This window comes from Scyliorhinus canicula, chromosome 2 (assembly GCF_902713615.1).
Source record: "Scyliorhinus canicula chromosome 2, sScyCan1.1, whole genome shotgun sequence".
NCBI classification, from domain to species: Eukaryota; Metazoa; Chordata; class Chondrichthyes; order Carcharhiniformes; family Scyliorhinidae; genus Scyliorhinus; species Scyliorhinus canicula.
In genome coordinates, this window is record NC_052147.1 from 248,862,359 (window position 1) to 248,882,840 (window position 20,482).

General features: G+C 45.1%; 1 protein-coding gene across 1 annotated transcript in view; it reads right to left on the reverse strand.

The window, feature by feature from the left end:
* The window catches only part of LOC119962094 (low-density lipoprotein receptor-related protein 1-like), a 2,271,162-nt gene that overhangs the window by 420,641 nt on the left and 1,830,039 nt on the right, over positions 1-20,482 (reverse strand). The window contains 1 exon segment of the mRNA XM_038789946.1: positions 7,669-7,858. Coding sequence (XP_038645874.1) covers positions 7,669-7,858 — 190 coding nt within the window.

Sequence of the window (20,482 nt, forward strand, 5' to 3'; positions counted from 1 at the left end):
TTCTCAGCTTTCTTCATCAAGCACTTGAAGTGACTCGAAGAGGTGGTGGCAAAGTTAAAGTGGTATTGTCGCTGGACTAGTAATCCAGAGAGCCAAGATAATGATTTGGGTACCCGGGTTCGAATCCCACGATGGCAGATGATGGAATTTAAACTCAATAAAATATCTGGAATCAAAAGTCTACTGATGACCATGAAACCATGGTCAATTGTTGTAAAAATCCATCTGGTTCACTAATTTCCTTTACCTGGTCTGGCCTACATTTGACTGCAGACCCACAACAATGTGGTTGATACTTAAATGACCTCTGAAGTGAAGTAGCCTGGCAAGCCACTCAGTTGTATTCAACCACTACAAAAACACAAAAAAGCAATGAAATCGGATGGACCACATGGCATCAAACCAGACACCGGAAATGACAATGGCAAACCGAGCCCTGCTGACCCCTGAAAAATCCTCCTTACTAACATTTGGGCGCTTTGCCAAAGATGGGAGAGCTTACTCACAGACTAGTTAAGCAACAGCCTGACATAGTCATACTTACAGAATCATACCGTACAGACAATGTTCCAGTCACCACTATCATCCTTCCTAGGTATGTCCTACATCACCGGCAGGACAGAACCAGCACAGGTGGCAGCACAGCGGCACACAGTTGGAAGGGAGTTGCCCTGGGTGTCCTAAACATTAACTCTGTACCCCATGAAGTTTCAGGTTAAACATGGGCAAGAAACTTCCTGCTGATTACCACGTAGCGTCCACCGTCAGCTGATGCATCAATAGTCCTCCATGTTGATCGCACCTGGAGGAGGCACTGAGGGTAACAAGGGCACACAATATTCTTTGGGTGAGGGATTTTAATGGTCATCACCAAGAGTGGCTCGGTACTACCACCAAAGGCCGAGCTGGCGGGTCCTAAAGGACATAGCTGCTAAACTGGGATTGTGCAGGTGGTGAGGGAACCAACAAGAGGGGAAAACATACTTGACCTCATTCTCAGCAATCCTTTTGCTGCAGATACATCTGTCCATGACAGTATCGGTAGAAGTGCCCACCGCACAGTCCTTGTGCAGACAAAGTCCCGTCGTCACATTGAGGCTATCCTCCATCGTGATGTATGGCACTACCACTGTGCTAAATGTGATAACTTCAAACAGATCTAGCAACTCAAGACTGGGCATCCATGACGTGCTGTGGGCCATCAGCAGTAGCAGAATTGCTTTCAACCACAATCTGCACTCATGGCCCAGCATATTCCCCACTCTACCGTAACCACCAACCCAGGAGGTCAATCCTTGTGTGCCAAACAGTGTAAGCAGCAAATAATAGACAGAGCTAAGCAATTCCATAATGAACACATCAGATCTAAGCTCGGTAGTCCTGCCACATCCAGCCGTGAATGGTGGTGGAAAATTAAACAACTCACTGGAGGAGGAGGCTACACAAATATTCCCATCCTCAATGATGGAGAGCCCAGCCCGTATATGTAAAAAGACAAGGCTGAGACATTCGCAAAAATCTTCAGCCTAAATAGCCAAGTGTATAATCCATCTCAATCTCCTCCAGAGGTCCCCAGCATCACAGATGTCAGCCAATACGATTCACTCCATGTGATATCAAGAAATGGCTGAATGCACTGGATACTGCAAAGGCTATGGACCCTGACAATATCCTGGCAATAGTACTGAAGAATTATGCTCTAGAACTTGCCTTATGCCTAACAAAGCTGTTCCAGTACAGCTACAACACTGGCATTTACCCAGCAAAGTGGAAAATTGCCTAAGTGTGTCCTGTACACAAAAAATTGGACAAATCCAACCCAGCCAATTATCACCATATCAATCCACTCTCCATCATCATCAAAGTGATGGAATGAGTCATTAACAGAGCTATCAAGCAGCCTTGGTTCAAACATGGACATGAGAGCTGAATGCCAGAGGTGAGGTGAGAGTGACTGCCCTTGACATCAAGGCAGCATTTGACCGAGATGGCATTTGCCATCAAGGAGCCCTAGCTAAACTGGAGTCAACAGGAATCAGGGGGAAAATTCTCCACTCGTTGGGAGTCATACCTGGCACCAAGGAATATGGTTGTAGTGGTTGGAGGTCAATCATCTCAGAGCTCCCGGACATCACTGCAGGAGTTCATTTGGGTAGTCTCCAAGGCTCAGCCATCTTCAGCTGCTTCAATGACCTTCCTCCCATCATAAGGTCAGAAATGGGGATGTTAGGGCAACACAATGGCGCAGTGGTTAGCATTGCTGCCTCACGGGGCCGAGGTCCCAGATTCGATTCTGACTCTGGGTCACTATCCGTGTGGAGTTTGCACAGTCTCTCCATGTTTGCGTAGGTTTTGCCCCCACAGCCCAAAGATGTGCAGGGTAGGTGGTTTGGCCATGCTAAATTGCCCCTTAATTGGAAAAAATTAATTGGGTACTCTAAATTTATTTTAAAAAAAGAAGTGGGGATGTTTGCGGATGACTGCACAATGTTCAGCACCATTCACGACTCCTCAGATAATGAAGCAGTCTATGGCTAAACGCAGCAAGATCTTGGGCTGAAAAGTGGCAAGTTACATTCGCGCCACACAAGTGCCAGGTAACGGCCATCTCCTACATACGCTCCTTGACATTCAATGGCATTACCATCTCTGAATTCCCCACAATCAAAATCCTGGGGGCTACCATTGATCAGAAACTGAACAGACTAGCCATATTAATACAGTGGCTACCAGTGCAGGTCAAAGGCTCGGAATCCTATAGCGAGTATCTCACCTCTGACCCCCCAAAGCCTGTCCACCATCAACAATGCACTGGTCAGGAGTGTAATGGAATACTCTCCACTTGCCTTGATGGGTGCAGTTCCAACAACACTCAAGAAGCTCAACATCACCCAGGACAAAGCAGCTCGCTTGATTGCTCCCCCTTCCACAAACATTCAAACCCCGACCACCAACAAACAGTGGCATCTATGTGTACCATCTACAAGATGCACTGCAATAACTCACCAAGGTTCCTCAGACAGTGCCTTCCAAACCCACGACCTTGAGGTATAGGTATGCACACTGTGCTGTTAGGGAGGGAGTTCCAAGATGTTGACCCAGCGATAGCGGAGGAACTCCCTCCCTAACAGCACAGTGTGTATACACATACCTCAAGGATTGCTGCGGTTCAAGAAGGCAACTCACCACCACCTTCTGAAGGGCAACTAGGGATGGGCAATAAATGCTGGCCTAACCAGCGACGCCCACATCCCGTAAATACATTTTTAAAAAGTGAAGATCAGAAATGGGAAAAGAAGACACAAACAACAATTGTGCTCTCACTTCTGAGTCAGGAGGTCATCCGAGCCTCATTCTGCAAACTTTGGATCAGATTTTGGCCCTGATATGGGGGTGGGAGTGAGGCCGGTGGGTGGGGAATTAAACTGAAGTTCCACTTCACCATCCAGGTGGACTTAAATTAACCAATTACATTATTTGAAGAACAAGCTGGGAATACCCTCAATATTCTGGGCAGCACTTACCCACTCAACTAATATCACGGAGTCAGATAATTAAGTAATTTACCTTATTGTTTGGTGCAAATTGACTGATGTATTTGCTAACATTAAAGTAGTGACGACCCCACTACAAAAGTTCTTTACTTTTGAAGCCTTTGTAAGGTAGTTCAAGAAAAATATTTCATAACGTCTTATCTAACACTGGGACCCATTTACTAAATTTAATATACAATAGATTGTAGCTGAGAAATCACTTTAGTGTGGAGAACGAAATTGAGCAGAGTATAAAATGGGCTGTCAATGTGCTTCCGCTCACTTTGCAAGAGATGAATTTCAACCGACCAAGTTTCGCCTTATCTGAAAGCTCTATTTTTCCAAATTAAACCATTGCTTTTTAATCCAATTACTTTGTGTTTCCACAGCTAAATGTTTGAATCAAGCAAGGCACAACCACATCTTTGAACTTTGCTGATGCATTATTATATTGATGTTTTTCAAAAATAGTTAATTAGAACTCTTTTGATTAACCCAAACCCTTCATCACCCTGATTCTCCGACTCTCATTCCTCCTCCATCCCTTCAACTCTTCCAGAAACTCTGACAACCCCGAACATCCGTCTCCCCAACAACTCTCCGACTCCTCCCCGACCGTCTGACTCCTTCCGTGACCCTATGGTTATCCTCCCAACCTGACCCCACCCAAGCTCACCGCCCTAATGCAGTTGGCAGACTACCCACCCTATAACCAACCACTTTACCCAGCTGCTAGCCTACCCACCCTGCCAGTTATCACCCTGACAACTTCTCCTATGTAGCTGGCACACTACGCCCTATCATCCTACCCACTTATCTCACTGACGTTCATTCACGAACACAGTGAAAAGCTTTTTAAATGTCCCAAAGCTTTTTGCAGTGTCATTGAATGAAAACTGAGCAAAATATGGGAGCTCATTGATGTGTGGCATCAATCCTGCACCATGGAGAAGTATTCTGAGAAAAGGTATGTTGCACATTTCTAAAGGGGCCTAATTTGAAATGCGGTGCTCCAATGCAGTGTACAGAAATAAGAACGGAATGGCAATTGGACTGTGATTGCCACTCCTTGGAAGACTCAACCCGATGTGCTTTTAACCATGGTTGTTATGAAACAAAATCTGCCACAATGTGCAAAAGATATCAAAGAGAGAGCTTCACCTACAATACTCCATTAAAGCTCGTCAATAAGGATTTTAGATAGAAACGTTACATTTGTATTTCTCATAGTACGTATTGCTATGATTTTTATGAGTGACATTTCAAATTACTGTTAATTTGCAACAGAGATTAGCACTGTAGACTTGCTGACGAGAGGAACTGATTTAAGGCCTCAGCATCAGAGAAATCAATTCTACCCCATCTGTCTGGGTTAGATCAAAGCAAGGTAACTAAGCTGCAAGCAATGTTTAAACTTTGCATTGTATTATCCCCAGACAATAAAATCATCTAACCAGTTTCCAATCAATTTAGCATAGCATTCTTATTCTATGAATATAAAGCTAATGATTGTATACTCTGCTGAGGACGGAAACAATTATAAATAATATAGCCCGATACTGGACTGTCTGGATCACCCTACAGAGAACCGCCATGAATTCAAAGGACCTGATGGCCTCCTTTTACGCCATGTCAATTTTATAGCTCAACATATGATTATCATAAAATAAATAATTTACAAAGGTCGCAATTTGATATTTTTTCTAAATCCATTTAAGGAGTACTAAGTGAGCAATAGAAATGATGTGGAGATGCCGGTGTGGGACTGGGTTGAGCACAGTAAGAAGTCTTACAACACCAGGTTAAAGTCCAACAGGTTTGTTTCAAACACGAGCTTTTGGCGCACTGCATTCACCTGAGGAAGGAGCTGTGCTCCGAAAGCTCGTGTTTGAAACAAACCTGTTGGACTTTAACCTGGTGTTGTAAGACTTCTTACTGTGAGCAATAGAAAGAAAGATTTGCATTTAAAGGCAGAGTGCCTTTAACAACCTCAAAACATCCCAAAACCATTTACAGCCAATTGGTACTTTATTGGGGTGAAGGAAATGATAAACGAAATGCAGCAGCCAATCCATAAGCAGAAAACCCCCTTGTACAGGAATGCGATAATGGGCAGATAATCAGTTGTGAGTTATGTTGATTGAGAGATAAGAATTGGATAACTACCCTGCCCTTCTCCAACAAGCTGTCAGGGGATTTCTTTCATTCACCCCAGAGTTGATGGGGCTTTGGATTAACATCTCACATGGAAGATAGCAACTGCAGCAGTGCGGTATTCCCTTAGAAATGCAAGAAGTGTCAACCTACATTTTTGTGCCAAAGTCTCTGGAGATGGTCTTGAACACAGAAACTTCTGACTCCAGCGACAAGAATGCAACCAAGTGGGACAGGCTGATGTGGCTTTAAGTTCACTTTAAAAAACAATTGCTTTATCATCTGGGGCTGGATTCTCCAGAAATGGGGCTATATCCCCACGCCAGCCTAGAAAAGCTGACGTTTCACTCTCGACTTTCCTTCAAAAGTCCTGAGCAATTCTCCGACCTGCAGGGGGCTTGCAGGCCTACCCCCCCCCCCCCCCCCAGTGCCCCTCGCAGATCAGGGCCCCCGCACTTCCGGTCGGGAGTTCGCGCATGCGCACGCCGGTGGTGGCGCCGTGCGCGATGGCGGACTCAGGCTGCTGACAATCATCCAAAATTGTAGCCCCCCTCCATCCCCGGGATCACACGTCCTCGCAGATCCGTGCAGCCCAATCGGTCCCTTTGCCATCCATGAGGCCCCCCCTGGTGATCGATCTCCCCGCCCCCAGACCTGGAGGATCGGTTGTGTCACACTGGGGGTGGGGGATCCGTTGGGGAGGCTGTGTCTCGTGCAAGGTTTGATTTGGGCTTTTTAAATATTTACTCTGGAGTTGGAAGTGATTTTTTTCCCTTCTAATTCTTTCAGAGCAAATATCAGTGTAAAACTGGCAGAACCATCCAAAGTTCACATTTTACATCATTTCTGTCAGATGGCGCCCAGCCCAGCACAACTGTGCAGAGGAAGTTAATACTTCTGAACAATTGCCTGGTAAACCCTCATGTGGGAAACCTCCTTGAGGGATTCCCCAGCACATCCCAGCACATCAGTGGGGTACCCATTAAATGCGACACAGGGGGACCAGGAAGTTATGGGCTATTATTTCTAAAAGGGACTGAACTCTTTGGGGTTTTTTTTAAAGGCAGGTTGGTGTATGCAAGAGAAAATTATTTTCCCAACATATTACCTGAAAGTTATGATTCATGTTACAATGTCCTGAAATCATTCAAGGAAAGAAACACTTGCATTTGAATATGGAATTTCATAACCCTGGGCATTGCAAAATGCTTCACTATATTCTCACAGTTTGTTCACTTTAAAGAAACCAAAGTGGCCTGCATTTTGTTCTTTCTCGTTGTCCATTGATTATGAATGCTCTTTGTCTAGGGGGGGGGGGCTGACCAGTATTTCCCAGGGATCATCGCAGTTTCCCTTTGCTGTGTCTCAGGAAACCTGTCATTGTCTCAGCCTTAGAAGAACTCACTGCACAAGACATTCTTTTCAATTGGGCTCATTATGGCTGAATCTTTGATTCTGAGTTTCTGAAGTAACATAATCGAGACTAAAAATTCATGCGAGTGAAGGAATGAACTCTGTGATCTCTCCAATTGGGACACCCTATAAATTCTGCAGAATGTACTGTGCCACCAAGAGCCGTGTCAGGATGTTGCCTAATAAAATGCCAATATGTAATTACAGAACAGTAGAATACAGGCATGATTCTCCAGTTCTGGACTTTAGCCAGTTTCTTTGGAGGAATCAATGATAGCGGTGTAATATGTTGTGTCTACGTAGAGACAAGTTCAGGAATGTCATTCAAGAGAATTGGGAGCAGATCAATTGATTGCCTTCTTATGGCACACAAGGTTAGCTAAACAGTGAAGATTTTAATTTCCACATATTAAGAAGAGAAAATAGACAGACAACTGTAAAATGAATTAATTCCTTTAAAATTCCAAACTGTTTCAATAGTTCTAGCTAATGAGAAGGTAATTTTATACCAAAATGGCAATTACAAATGAGTAATCTAATGAACTGGAAAAAAACGATAACTTCTTACTTGTGGCACTCATCCAATGCAAGCACATGAGGATGGTCATCGGGAGACATTGCAACGATGATATCTTGGTCAAAAGCTCCAAACCTGTTTTGGTCAATTGTATGCCTTGAAATAGTTGATGTTGTCGAACTTGTCCAGTAAAGAGTATCCCAAGCTTTGTGATATGCCAGACCCTCAACTGAGCCGACATCTGTTGAATTGAAAATGAACAAGTCAATTACAAACACTGCTACACTTATATGATTATAAATGCAACCAAACAGGAAGGAAATATGAAACTGTATAAGCTACCCATAGTGGGGCATGAATTTTTGCAGATTCTGGATATTAGCAGCTATTAACTCGGGAAGACAAGAAGTAGCAAACAGATTGATATTAGTAACATCTTTAGGATCTTAAATTACAAACATTGGACACACTGGAAGATACTTTTCTTCAGGTTCTCATGGAATTGTAATGGAACACTGTTGGCTGCAGTTGAAGAAGGTATCAGATGGCAGCTTAGTTTCTATTTTCAATCTTCTTTCTTTTGCCACCATTGATCCAGGTACTTTTTCCAATTCTTCACATCTTCATTCTGATCCTCTTCCCTAGGCTCCATAAATTGGGTCTTCGGTCTACTGTCTTTCAGTGCTTTTCGGTCATGTTCTCATGACCTCATCACATTGCTCAATGTCATCTGCAACTATCATTTACCATGGCATTTACTATCTCACTTTCTCAGATGGAACACTCATGACAATTAGGAAGATGAAGGGGCTCAGTCCAAACCTTGGTACAATGCAACTTTGGCTTAGAAACTCTCACTTTTCACCACACTGCTTCTTGTTCTGGTCTGACACTCCCTGTACATTTCAGGGACTCCATAAATTCTACTATATCTCAAGATATACTCCCAAGGCCATAAACTTTCTGTCGATCTGTAAACTGCCAATAATATTGGAACTTTGTCACTTAATCCAATTTTAAAAAATCAGGAAATTGAACACCAAAGGCAGATGCAGAGAAGCAAATGCTATGGACACATACATCTACTAAATCATCACATGAAGAGTGTTGATCACATATGTTAAGAATGTCTATTTCCTCCTCTGTGACATTGCCTAATTCTATCTCTGCCCCAGCTCGTCTGTTGCTGAAACCCTCAATCAGGGCTTTGTTGCGTTGAGGCTTGACTATGCCAGTGTACTCCTGCCTGACCTCCCAAGTTCTATCCCACATAAACTTGAGGTCATGAAAAACTTGGATACTCATGTTCTACCTTGCAGTGAGTCCTGTTTGCTTATCACCCTGGTGCAGATCAGCATGCAGACGCTCCTGGTTAAACAACATCCCAATTTTAAAATTCTCATTTCCATCTTCAAATGCCACCCTGGCCTCACTCCTCCTCATCTCTGTAACCTCCTCCAGCCCTACATCATTCTGAGATATCTCTAATCCTCCAAATTTGGCCTCTAGAACATCCCGGATTTTAATCTGTCCAACATTACCTTAAGGAGGCACAGTAGCACAGTGGTTAGCACTGTTGCTTCACAGCTCTAGGATCCCAGGTTCGATTTCCGGCTTGGGTCACTGTCTTTGCGGAATCTGCATGTTCTCCCCGTGTCTGCGTGGGTTTCCTCCGGGTGCTCCGGTTTCCTCCCACAGTCCAAAGGGTTAGGTGGATTGGCCATTCTGAATTGCCGTTAGTGTCCAAAAATGGTTAGGTGGGGTTACTGGGATAGAGTAGAGTGCTCTTTCCAAAGGTCAATGCAGACTTGATGGGCTGAATGACCTCCTTCTGCACTGTAAATTCTATGATTCCATGTATTCTTTGATTAGTGACCCAGCTGACAAGGCTCCTATCCCTGGAATTCTTCCCATCCAATCTCTGTGCCTCTTTTTCATTCTTTAAAACATTCCTCAGAACCTACCTCTTTCACCATGTTGAGAAGAGAGGTCTAATCCATTGGATAGGTGCCAAGAGGAGCTGGGGCATTTCCCCCCAGCCCAACAAATTAATGTTTAAATAACCCTTCACCTCTGAAAAATTCACCCTACAGCTCCATCAAATTATTTCCGCCCCCCTGCCCCCCATGCTTGATCACCGCTTCCTCATCAAAGTCCAATAGTTGAATCTTGGATTATAGATCCTGTGTAAAGTGTATAGCCTCCTACATATAATACCCACATCGGAGTAGCTTGAAGGGGTTCAGATTCTGGTGGTGATTATTGTTACTGTTCCTTTCTTCCTCTGCCCAATCTTGCCTCCCATCCAGAAGCAAATAATGACTCTCATAACAAATTTAAAAAACTGACCCCATGGTTGCCAGCCAAAAAACGTGCAGATGAAGGAAACGACCTGGAAACTGGAAACCGTCTTGGGAAAACCAGACAGTAAATATCCCATAATCCAGCGAGCTATAGCTGAGAGCCATCTTTTATACCTCACAAGTGCAATTTGGGATGAGTAACTGAGCCTGCGATGTCAAAATCTCAGAAACAAAAAGAAAATACTGCTTCAAGAACTCCCACATACCAACCCCACTGCCAAAGCTAATGGATATAAACCTGAACAAGGCTTCTGCAATTTGGAGATAAAATGCAATGAGAGCAGATATGACATCGCTGGAACATAACTTTGAATTAGAATCCTGCTGATCTAGGTTGGTTGGCTGATATTAAATAAGAAATAGATCAGTTAAAAGGACAAACAGTGTGAATTGTGCGAGAGGCAAGGGGCCAGGCACAATTTTAACCTCCCACCGTCAGTGTTCCCTTATGAAATGAAATGAAATGAAAAGAAAATCGCTTATTGTCACAAATAGGCTTCAATGAAGTTACTGTGAAAAGCCCATAGTCGCCACATTCCGGCGCCTGTTCGGGGAGGCTGGTACGGGTTGGATTAAGAATAGGCCTTATTCTTGTGCACACATCTATCGCAAATCAACAGTCAGTACCTTTACCATCACTATATGAAAATCAGAATGCATGGGAAAGGGATATTGGCACTGTTCAAGTTACTCAACCATGATCTTTTTTTTTAAATTTAGAGTACCCAATTCCTTTTTTTTTCCCAATTAAGGGACAATTTAGTGCGGCCAATTCACCTACCCTGCACATCTTTGGGTTGTGGGAGCGAAACCCATGCAAACACGGGGAGAATGTGCAAACTCCACACGGACAGTGACCCAGAGCCGGGATCGAACCTGGGATCTCGGCGCCGTGAGGTAGCAGTGCTAACCCACTACGCCACCATGCTGCCTTCAACCATTATCTTAGCATGTGATCAAATCATATAACGGTCACCTTAAACCAGTTGATAAAATACAACAAAAAGTGTTGTCTCTTGCAATGAAATGAAGGATTATGATGACATAATATATTCATCCCAAGCTCTAGTTGAGAAGCTGGTGTTGTATCAAGCAAAATTGTTCAACTTGGCAGCAAGGGTTAAATTTAATGCCATGTCTAAAATTACTGGTATTACAATTTAAAAATCAAAATGAATATCTTGAATGTTCTTAATTCTGTATAGATTTTAAATCCTGTGATACACTGAATTATAATATTCCCTTTTTTCATTGCAACGTGCAAAGTCATTAAAGGGCTCAGAGATTCCTGTAAAATTTAGCTTTGTCTTTAATGGGAGCTGAAGGGAGTCCCAAGAGATCTTTGTGAAGTCCGTTCAAAATCTCAGCAGGTGCCAAATTCACTGAAAGGTATACTAAAATAACCCTGTGATCTGAATAACATTATCAGGCCCCAAATTTTGCATTTCAGTTAGCCCTTCGTCTGCTTAAATGTGCCTGTTAAAAGCCAGCAGAGATAACGTGCAAGTCATGCTGCCTCAATTTCCAGCTCTTTGCACGCTCCATTCTTGTCAGGCACAAGGGATTAAAATTATCCCATTAGATTTATGAGCCAATGCTGCAGGAACTGTTGTGTCAGTCACATACCACTCAGTCATGAATGGTGTCAGTGCAGTTAACATAGTGCATGTTTTCTTTATTTCCTGGTAACAGCACTTTTAGAACCACTGCTGAAACAATTACAAATATCAGATAGTCTTCCAATCACAATGGGTAATGTAATTTTAGAAGCCAAGCTTTCATCTCTGTCAACATCAGGAGGTGGGTAGCATTAGGAATTGTTTTGCCACAATCCTTTGTGGAAGCAAAATCTAAGAGCAGGATATTTTGGATGGTAGGATTCCCGGACGTGATTCTCCCATGCCGCGCTATATGGGAGAATTGCCGTTCGCGTCATTTTTTCAGGCGGCACCGGTCCGACGCTGGCAGGCGATTCTCCGAGGAGCGGAGAATTGCCGCCATTTGCGCCGGCATGTTTGGCTGCCGATTCTCCGGCCTTGATGGGCCAAGCGGCCACGTGGAAACTGCAGAGTCCCACCAGCGCCGTTCACACCTAGTTGCTGCTGGCAGGAACTCTGCGCGAAGGGTCGGGGGCGACCTGGGGGTGAGGAAAAGTGCTCCTTCACTGGGGGGGCCTCCGATGGGGTCTGGCCCACGATCGGGGCCCACCGATCGGCAGGCCGGCCTCTCGAGCCCCAGCCTTATTTTATTATGCGACCAGCCCCGAACCCCCATGCCCTGTTGCATCGTGGCCGGCGCGCTGAGGAAGTACCCCCATTCGCGGGTTGGCGCAGCCCAACTGCTCCTGCGCGGGTTGGCACGGCCCACCAGCGCATGCGCTGATTGGTGCGGCCCAACTGCGCAGGTGCTGGCTGGCGTGGCGCCCATTTGGCACCAGAAAGGGAGGCTGGAGCAGCGTGAACTGCTTCAACGCCTTGCTGGTCCCCTGTGGGGGCCAGAATTGGTAGTCCCCGCGCCCGTTTCACGACGGTGCGAGCACTCTGTCTCCGTTTCGGAGAATCGCGACCCCATCTCTCCACCTGAACAGTTGACAGGGCACAGCAGCCCCACAGCCATTTCATGCTCTGAGGAGCATGAACTGGCTGAAGAATGGACAAACGTCCCACCCCAGAGAGCTCCATAGTCCCAGCAGCACCAGTGGCAGCAACGGCAAGGACAGAGAGAACAAGTTCAGGACCAGGTAAGTGCGATTGTTCTCATGGTGGGTTGGGAAGGGGCCGGTGAGGATCGTGATAGAGAGGCTAGTGGCGAGGGGGGTGTGGGGTGGGGGGTGATGCAGCATCCACAGTGAGAAGGGGGAGGGACAAACTTTGGGTAGGGAAATGAAAGGGAGCCCTTGAGGAGGGCCAAGGTCTGAGCAGTGTGACCTGCTTGGCGTCCTCTCTTCCCCTGAGTTCATCTGGATGGCTCACTGGGCTAAATCGCTGGCTTTTAAAGCAGACCAAGCAGGCCAGCAGCACGGTTCGATTCCTGTACCAGCCTCCCCAGACAGGCGCCGGAATGTGGCGACTAGGGGCTTTTCTCAGTAACTTCATTGAAGCCTACTCGTGACAATAAGCGATTTTCATTTTAAGGGGCTGTTTAGCACAACACTAAATTGCTGGCTTTGAAAGCAGACCAAGCAGGCCAGCAGCACGTTTCGATTCCCGTAACAGCCTCCCCGAACAGGCGCCGGAATGTGGCGACTAGGGGCTTTTCACAGTAACTTCATTTGAAGCCTATTCATGACAATAAGCGATTTTCATTTGTTTTTTCCTGCTGTCCTCAAAATTGAGGCTCGGCAAGAAGTAGATTTACGCGGCCTTAATTGGGGTGAGGATAGCAGGCCACCCCTGACCTCATCTGCTCCATGTAAAATTGCATATAGTTGCACACAGTGGGAGAAGAGCAGCATTAAGGAAACCAGGAAATTTTACAGGCCTCCCCTCAGCCTGTAAACCATTGAGAAGGAATTGGATAATTGCTTTTAAAAGGGAAATATTAAAAGTTGTCAACAGTAAGCAAGAGAGTCGGCAGCTCATGTGGAGAAAATAGCAGGACAGCTTGATGGAGCAAATGGCCTGATTCTGTTTGTAGCGTTCTAGAATTCCATCAACATACTAAAGCTCCTCCAGCAATGGCTTTAACTCCAATAGCACTCTAACTTATTAACCTGGGAATAGTATGTGATTCCAAGAATATCATGCATATGTGCAGTGCACCAATTGCTCAGCAGAGACCAACAATTCTTTTATTCCTGCTATTTTGGACTGGTGGGAGCTTCAGAAGAGGAAGGTTGCCTGCTATGCTAAAGCTTCATTGGAGTGTCTGTGTTCTTTTTTCTGTTGCTTGAAAATTTCTCTTTGAACGTGACAGAACCTATGGTCTGAAGCCATTTTATTTTGGCTCAGAACACTGTCTGCAATAAGTAAACATTGCCTCATGAATAGTCATTGAGTGAACACTTGGGATTTTGAAAATGACATTACAGGTGACTTATCACAGCACAGCGTTTGGAAAGTTCACACATACTTTGTTGTTTGTCAAATTCTGCACAGACTGGCAAAAAATTTCTAGTACGACTGCCAGCTTGTTAAAAGTTAACAACAACAGACAGATGGAGAAGAAACACATCCATAGGATGTAAATGGACCAAAGCACGTACTGCCAGGGATGTAGTGCAATCATCCATGATTGTTTTTCATTTTGATGTGAGGGGCTCATTATCACAAGCTTGCATATTATGCACTGTAACAAGCTTGATGCATTTCTGTTGTATTGCCCGAGGGAATAAGAAGCTAGGCTTGGATAAGTCACCTTGATACTAGCTCAGGGATTGCTTACATTCATTGGAGACAAAGAAAGGAGATTTTCTTCGCCTGAAAATAGGGGGAAATCTTAAATTGACTTCAAAGTCAAATATTTTAACATATGCAGCACGAAAGATTTTTCTTTTCTTTAATAAATTTGGAGTACACAATTTTTTTTTGTCCTAATAAGGGGCAATTCAGCGTGGCCAATCCACCTAACCAGCACATCTTTGGGTTGTGGTGGTGAAACCCACGCAGACACGGGGAGAATATGCAAACTCCACACGGACAGTGGCCCAAGGCCGGGATTCAAACCCGGGTCCTCAGCGCCACGTGCTCCCAAATCCCTTTTTTGAATAAATGTTCATACTTCCACATTGGATGCTTTGGAGAGGGCATGGGAGATTATGGGTGGCATGGACAGAGTGGATAGTCAGGTGCTCTTTCCAAGGGTAGGAGAGTCAAGTATTAGAGTATTACAGGTTTAAAGTGCAAGGGGAAAAGTTTAGAACAGATGTGCCAGGCTAAGTATTTACACAGACGGTGGTAAATATATGGAACGCGCTGCCTGGGGAGGTGGTGGGAGAAGGTACGGTAGCGGCATTTAAGGGGCATCTAGACAAACATATGAATCGGGTGGAAATAGAAGGATATGGAAGTGCATTTGGCTTTAGTTTAGCAGGTACCATGGTCGGCACAGGCTTGGAGGGTGGAAGGGCCTGTTCCTGTGCTGTATTGTTCTTTGTTCTTTTGCACACAAAAGGTTAGAAAGATGAGGTTAGCTTTCGCAGGCAGATGCTATATCCCTGGCTCTATAATCAACACTCGAATACCTCGACAACAAGGACATCTACACAAGACTGCTGTTCACAGACTACAGCTCCACTTTCAACAACATTATCCCGACAAGACTAATAACCAAACTCTGCAATCTTGGACTTGACCCCTCCCTGTGCAGCTGGATCCTTGACTTCCTCACCAACAGTCTGCAAACTGCCAGGATAGGTAACAGCACCTCCTGCACAATAGTCATCAACACCGGGGCCCGGCAAGGACGTGTGCTCAGTCCTCTACTGTACTCCCGATACACAAAAGACTACGGCAAGATTTAACTCCAACTCAATCTATACGTTTGCGGATGATACGACTGGTGGGTCGGATCTCAAACAACGACGAATCAGACTACAGAAGAGAGATAAATCACTTGGTTGCAAGGTGTATCGAAAACAACCTCTCTCTAAATGTCGGCAAGACCAAGGAACTGATCATTGACTTCAGGAAGCGTAGCACAACACCACCACCCCTCCCCCATCTGCATCAATGTGGTTGTATTTACATGACAAAGGACATTATTAAGGTGGTTTGTAATGTCCAAAGAGTTATTTTGAAGGTAGTTTTGAGTTTTGTCTCCTAATCTAGTGGCGATAGGCAGAATCCACTATTTGTGACAGGTCTGTTGAAGTTTGTACTCTTTGAGAGTTTTGACAGGTTATCGGCTACAGATGCCATTGGATGCATTTTCCGTTTCACTGCCTTGGTTCAATTGTGTCAGGTCTATATGTAGTTGGAAGGAGCCATTGATTTTGGAACTGATATGTTAGAGAACCACCTGGAAAACCACGCTGGCCCCAAACTTACTAATTATGCATCTGAGGATTTAGCGCCATATTCTGTGATGGGACAGACTTGCTTGCGTGCTTCCCATCTTCATATCTGGGTGTCATGTTTGAAAGGTGCCTCACCTCAACAATTCACAGTTGAAGAAAGAAGATGAACCTCCCGAAAAAGGTGGATCTCCAGGAACATCATTCGGCTGGAATATGGACCTCCTCGATGACACTGAATCTGGAAGATCCATCAGATAGATGCAACCTCCCACCCAGTGCTGTGGTATTCCACAGACAGGGTCCTGGCCAGCCTCCATCCCAAAGGAGGCAGCCTCAGGCATTCTTCAGGTAAATCCTGACTTCTGCATGGCAGGTTGTTCCAAATGTGTTTCTGGACTGGCATATTTTCCCATTAGCATGGTGGAGAATTGGGCATGTGGGAGAAGATTCCGGCCGCTTCTAAATCTGCAACCTATTAGAGGGATGTAAATCAGTTTCATGATGGCCACCAGTAGGTTTTCTGATCCTCCATGGTGGGTACCAAAAGATGATCCCGTGGGAAATTCACACCGTGTGTAAAATCGATTTTTGCCCTCCTACCGAATTTTCACACCACTGCCCACCATTGAACCTGCCAGAGGGGGCATGGGAGCAGTCCACCCAGTGTCTCAGGGACATACTTCTCCCTTTGTACTTTAAACTAGATCAAGTTGACCTTTAATATTCAGCTTGATTCCTCCTAGTTTTTGAAGTTGAATTCATATAATTTTCAGACTAATTGTATACAGTCGTTGAACTGTGTCATGTAAAAATGGTGCGCCAGCTCCTACATGCAATTTAAATTATGTATGAATTGACTTCAATATTAGTGTTCCAGTATGGGCTTTTATTTCTCTTAGGAGGGCAAGATTGTCCTCTTCCCTTTCTCTTGGATAGAGCATAGTTTTTTGGATTTCCCCTTCTGTTCTGAAAACACAGTATTTGAGTGTTTTAAAATGACCAATCTTGCCATACCCATGGCACTGTACAATTTGGGCAGGGCATTCTTCATGACAAGGGCCTTCCTCCCACCACAGTGAAGACATTGGAAAATGTTGGTTGCCACCTTTTCAGCACGATTCCCTGGTTGCTGCTGTGATGTCTTTTCAGTTTTGCAGCCGGCAATCCAAACATCTTTATTGTGCTGTTCCTGCGGGACATCCCTCACATCTCTCACAAAGCCCGATTTTACCTCCGCTCTTTGGCCTACCTGGCCAGTCGTACAGCTTGACTTGTGTTTAACCTTTTTGCGATTGTAAGAAGTCAGAGAGGTTTCCATCTGAGACACCTACAACTATCTCTGATCAAGTCACCTTTTTATGTTCCATACTCACAACTGTCAGCCAAAAAACATGGATTGCTGATGAATGAATTGACCGGTGCCGGTCCCGATTCCATGTGGGGAAATGGATTCTCCGCCCCGGCGCCGGCCACGATTTCAGCGTCGGGCTGCGGAGAATCCAGCCGCTAATCTGCATGAACAACTTGGATATTGAAGCAAATGACTCAACATTAACAGAGGGAGTACAATAGGGCTATAAGTTGCAACAAAATATTTGTGACCGTTGTTGGATTAAATATACAATAAAGCAAAGAGATGACAAAAGGAATCTAATACTGATAATTCTAAAGTTTTCAGATTTTTAAAAAATACCCATCCTGAATATATATTTCATGCACTGGATTGACAGAATAAAAATGAGAATTAATGATAAATTTATCACTTTCAATATAGAGAGAGAAAACACTTAAAAAGATCAAACAACCAGATGGATGAACCCAAAAGTTATTTTTCCTGCACAGTACATTCTCGTTACCATGCCATCAAAAAACAAATACAAATATTGGAAAAGTGCAAAGAATAGCTCTAGTCCTTGGGCATGTGGAACAAAATTATTTTAGCTGTCTCTCACACTGAATTTTCTAAAGTACCATTCACTTTTAGTGGCCAACTAATCAGGCTCTGTCAAGGAGTAGAGATTCTCCGAGGCATCAGCATTTCACACAAGCCAGCAGAGCCCTCCCTCGCTGTCATGCCTGCACAGATAAAGCAGCCTATTTTTGAGCAACAGTAGGACACAAAGCAAGTGATATATGGAAGAGTACATCAATGGGCAATAAGCTCCTTAATGGACTTTCTCTCCTCCCCTTCATTCATCAATGCCATTTCTCTACGAAAGGTTGAAATGTAGATAATGCCTCACGAGTTCCTTGGGAGTGTGCTCTCTCTTTAAAAAATATAGTAGCTTTTGCATCACAACCATGTTTGCTCTTTGCTATGTTACACAGAGATCGAACCATGGGATTTGAGCACCAATAATTTTGGCCATAATTTTGTCATAGTTTATGATCATGTTGCAACAACCTCCACTTAATAAGGGAGGAAAAGACTAGAACGTGAAAAGGTAATGCAATTATGAAGTTATCAGTGGAGTTTGGAGCAGGAGCACTGGGGACTCCATATGGTACTTTGCTTGATGAACAAGTGCAACGACATAGCATTTTGAAGTTGGGGTCTTAATGACACGCCATATGTGTTGGGAATATTTGCATTGTCTGCAGGCTGGGGGGTTTTCACAGTAAATTCATTGCAGTTTTAATGAAAGCTGACTTGTGACAATAAAAGATTATTTATTATTTAGATGTGGCATTAAATATCAAACAATTGTATTTTTAAATGCAATGTGCAGCATGGTAGCACAAGTGGATAGCACTGTGGCTTCACAGCACCAGGGTTCCAGGTTCGATTCCCTGCTGGGTCACTGTCTGTGCGGAGTCTGCACGTTCTCCCAGTGTCTACGTGGGTTTCATCCGGGTTCTCCGGTTTCCTTCCACAGTCCAAAGACATGCAGGTTAGGTGGATTGGCCATGATAAATTGCCCCTAGTGGCCAAAAAGTTAAGGAGGGGTTATTGGATTATGGGGATAGGGTGGAAGTGAGGGCTTAAGTGGGTTGGTGCAGACTCGATGGGCCAAATGGCCTCCTTCTGCACTATATGTTCTATGTGTTCAATGTCACCAAATTGAATCAAGACTTGTTCAACAAGCATGTGAATAAATATGTTTTTAAGTAAATAAAACAGAAAATGCTGGATGCACTTAGTAGGTTATGGCAGAAGCTGTGGAGAGAGAAACAGAGGGCCGATTTAACAGGAAAAGTTCCAAGTGTCTTATCGGGCACTTCCTGATGGCCGAGCAGGCGAGACTATGGCACTTAGTGCCGAAAATTAGCCCCCACAGGCTTCATGGTGGAACTGGCCGTCCCACCAGCTGAAATGCCGGAACCAGGCCTCGCCTGCTAACAAGGGCGAGCGGCTCATAAGCACTCCCTCCAAACTTGCTCCCAGGCAGCACACAATCAGTGCACCACATAGACCTGCTCCACGTTTCGGGAATGCCGACCTGGCCAGGATGCTGGATGGCATGGAGGTAGGATGGTCACCCTGTTCCCCCAAGGTGGTTGAGTACCAGTAACTGGGCCGCTAATGCTGCCTGGGAGGCAGTGGCAGCGGTCTGTCAGTTTGGGCAACGTGACCAGGAGGACCGTTGTCCAATCTTGGAGGTAGACCATCGACCTCCACTAGGTCGCAAGGGTAAGTTAACCCTGGCCCCTGGCATCAGTCCAATCTGCCACCCTCATAACCTCCACCCTCCTGCTTCCCTCCCCCCAACAAGCCGGCACCTTGCACCCACCCTCCCCCGCCACAACATATATTGTGCTTGTGCCCCAGCACACCCTGGCATGCACCAGCACAACCCTTCCATGCCCAGGAGCATTGTCTAAACATACCACCTTCCATAGATGGGGGCGGGGGGGCAGTGTAGCCACCTGGGTTGGCCACTTCCCGATTCCAAAATGGAGGTCCGCAAAGAATACAGGGAAAAGTGGTCAGGCACAGAGAAACAAGCAGGTGCAAGGTTTCCTGTGTATTAAGACTTGCAGAAACCCACACAGAACCAAAACCAGCAACCATCTACATATTAATGAGCAATCCCCAGGAACAATTAGATACATTGAAACGATCGGGACCAAACCAGACTCCCCGGCGCCAGCGGGAGCCAGGACAAAGGAAGGCCAACGGACACATAGGAACTGCCCAGTCATCAGGGAACAGCTCCAGTATTGGAGAAATCGATTCATACGATTGGGGCTTGTTCCAATTGATTGGGACCAGGTCCTGGGCCGCCCAAAAGGGTGCAAAACCCCTGGGGGCTATAAAACTGAGTCCCCAAGTTTAATTCGTCCTTCTTGGCAGGGTCTCTCGGCAGCTCGAAACAACTCTTGACCATGACTCTCAACAAGGAGAGACCTGCCTAGCAGCTGCACCAACCAAGTAAGTCTACAGTCAACGCACGCTACGAGATAAGCGCTCCTAGCTACTAGTCCATACCAGCTTGAAGCCTGCAGACTCAGAATCGAACAAAAGGCCATTGTTCCCCTGACCTGGTGGGCCATTTCCAAAACTAAATATAGGCCTTTTAGTGTTAGAGATAGTCTAGTAAGTAGA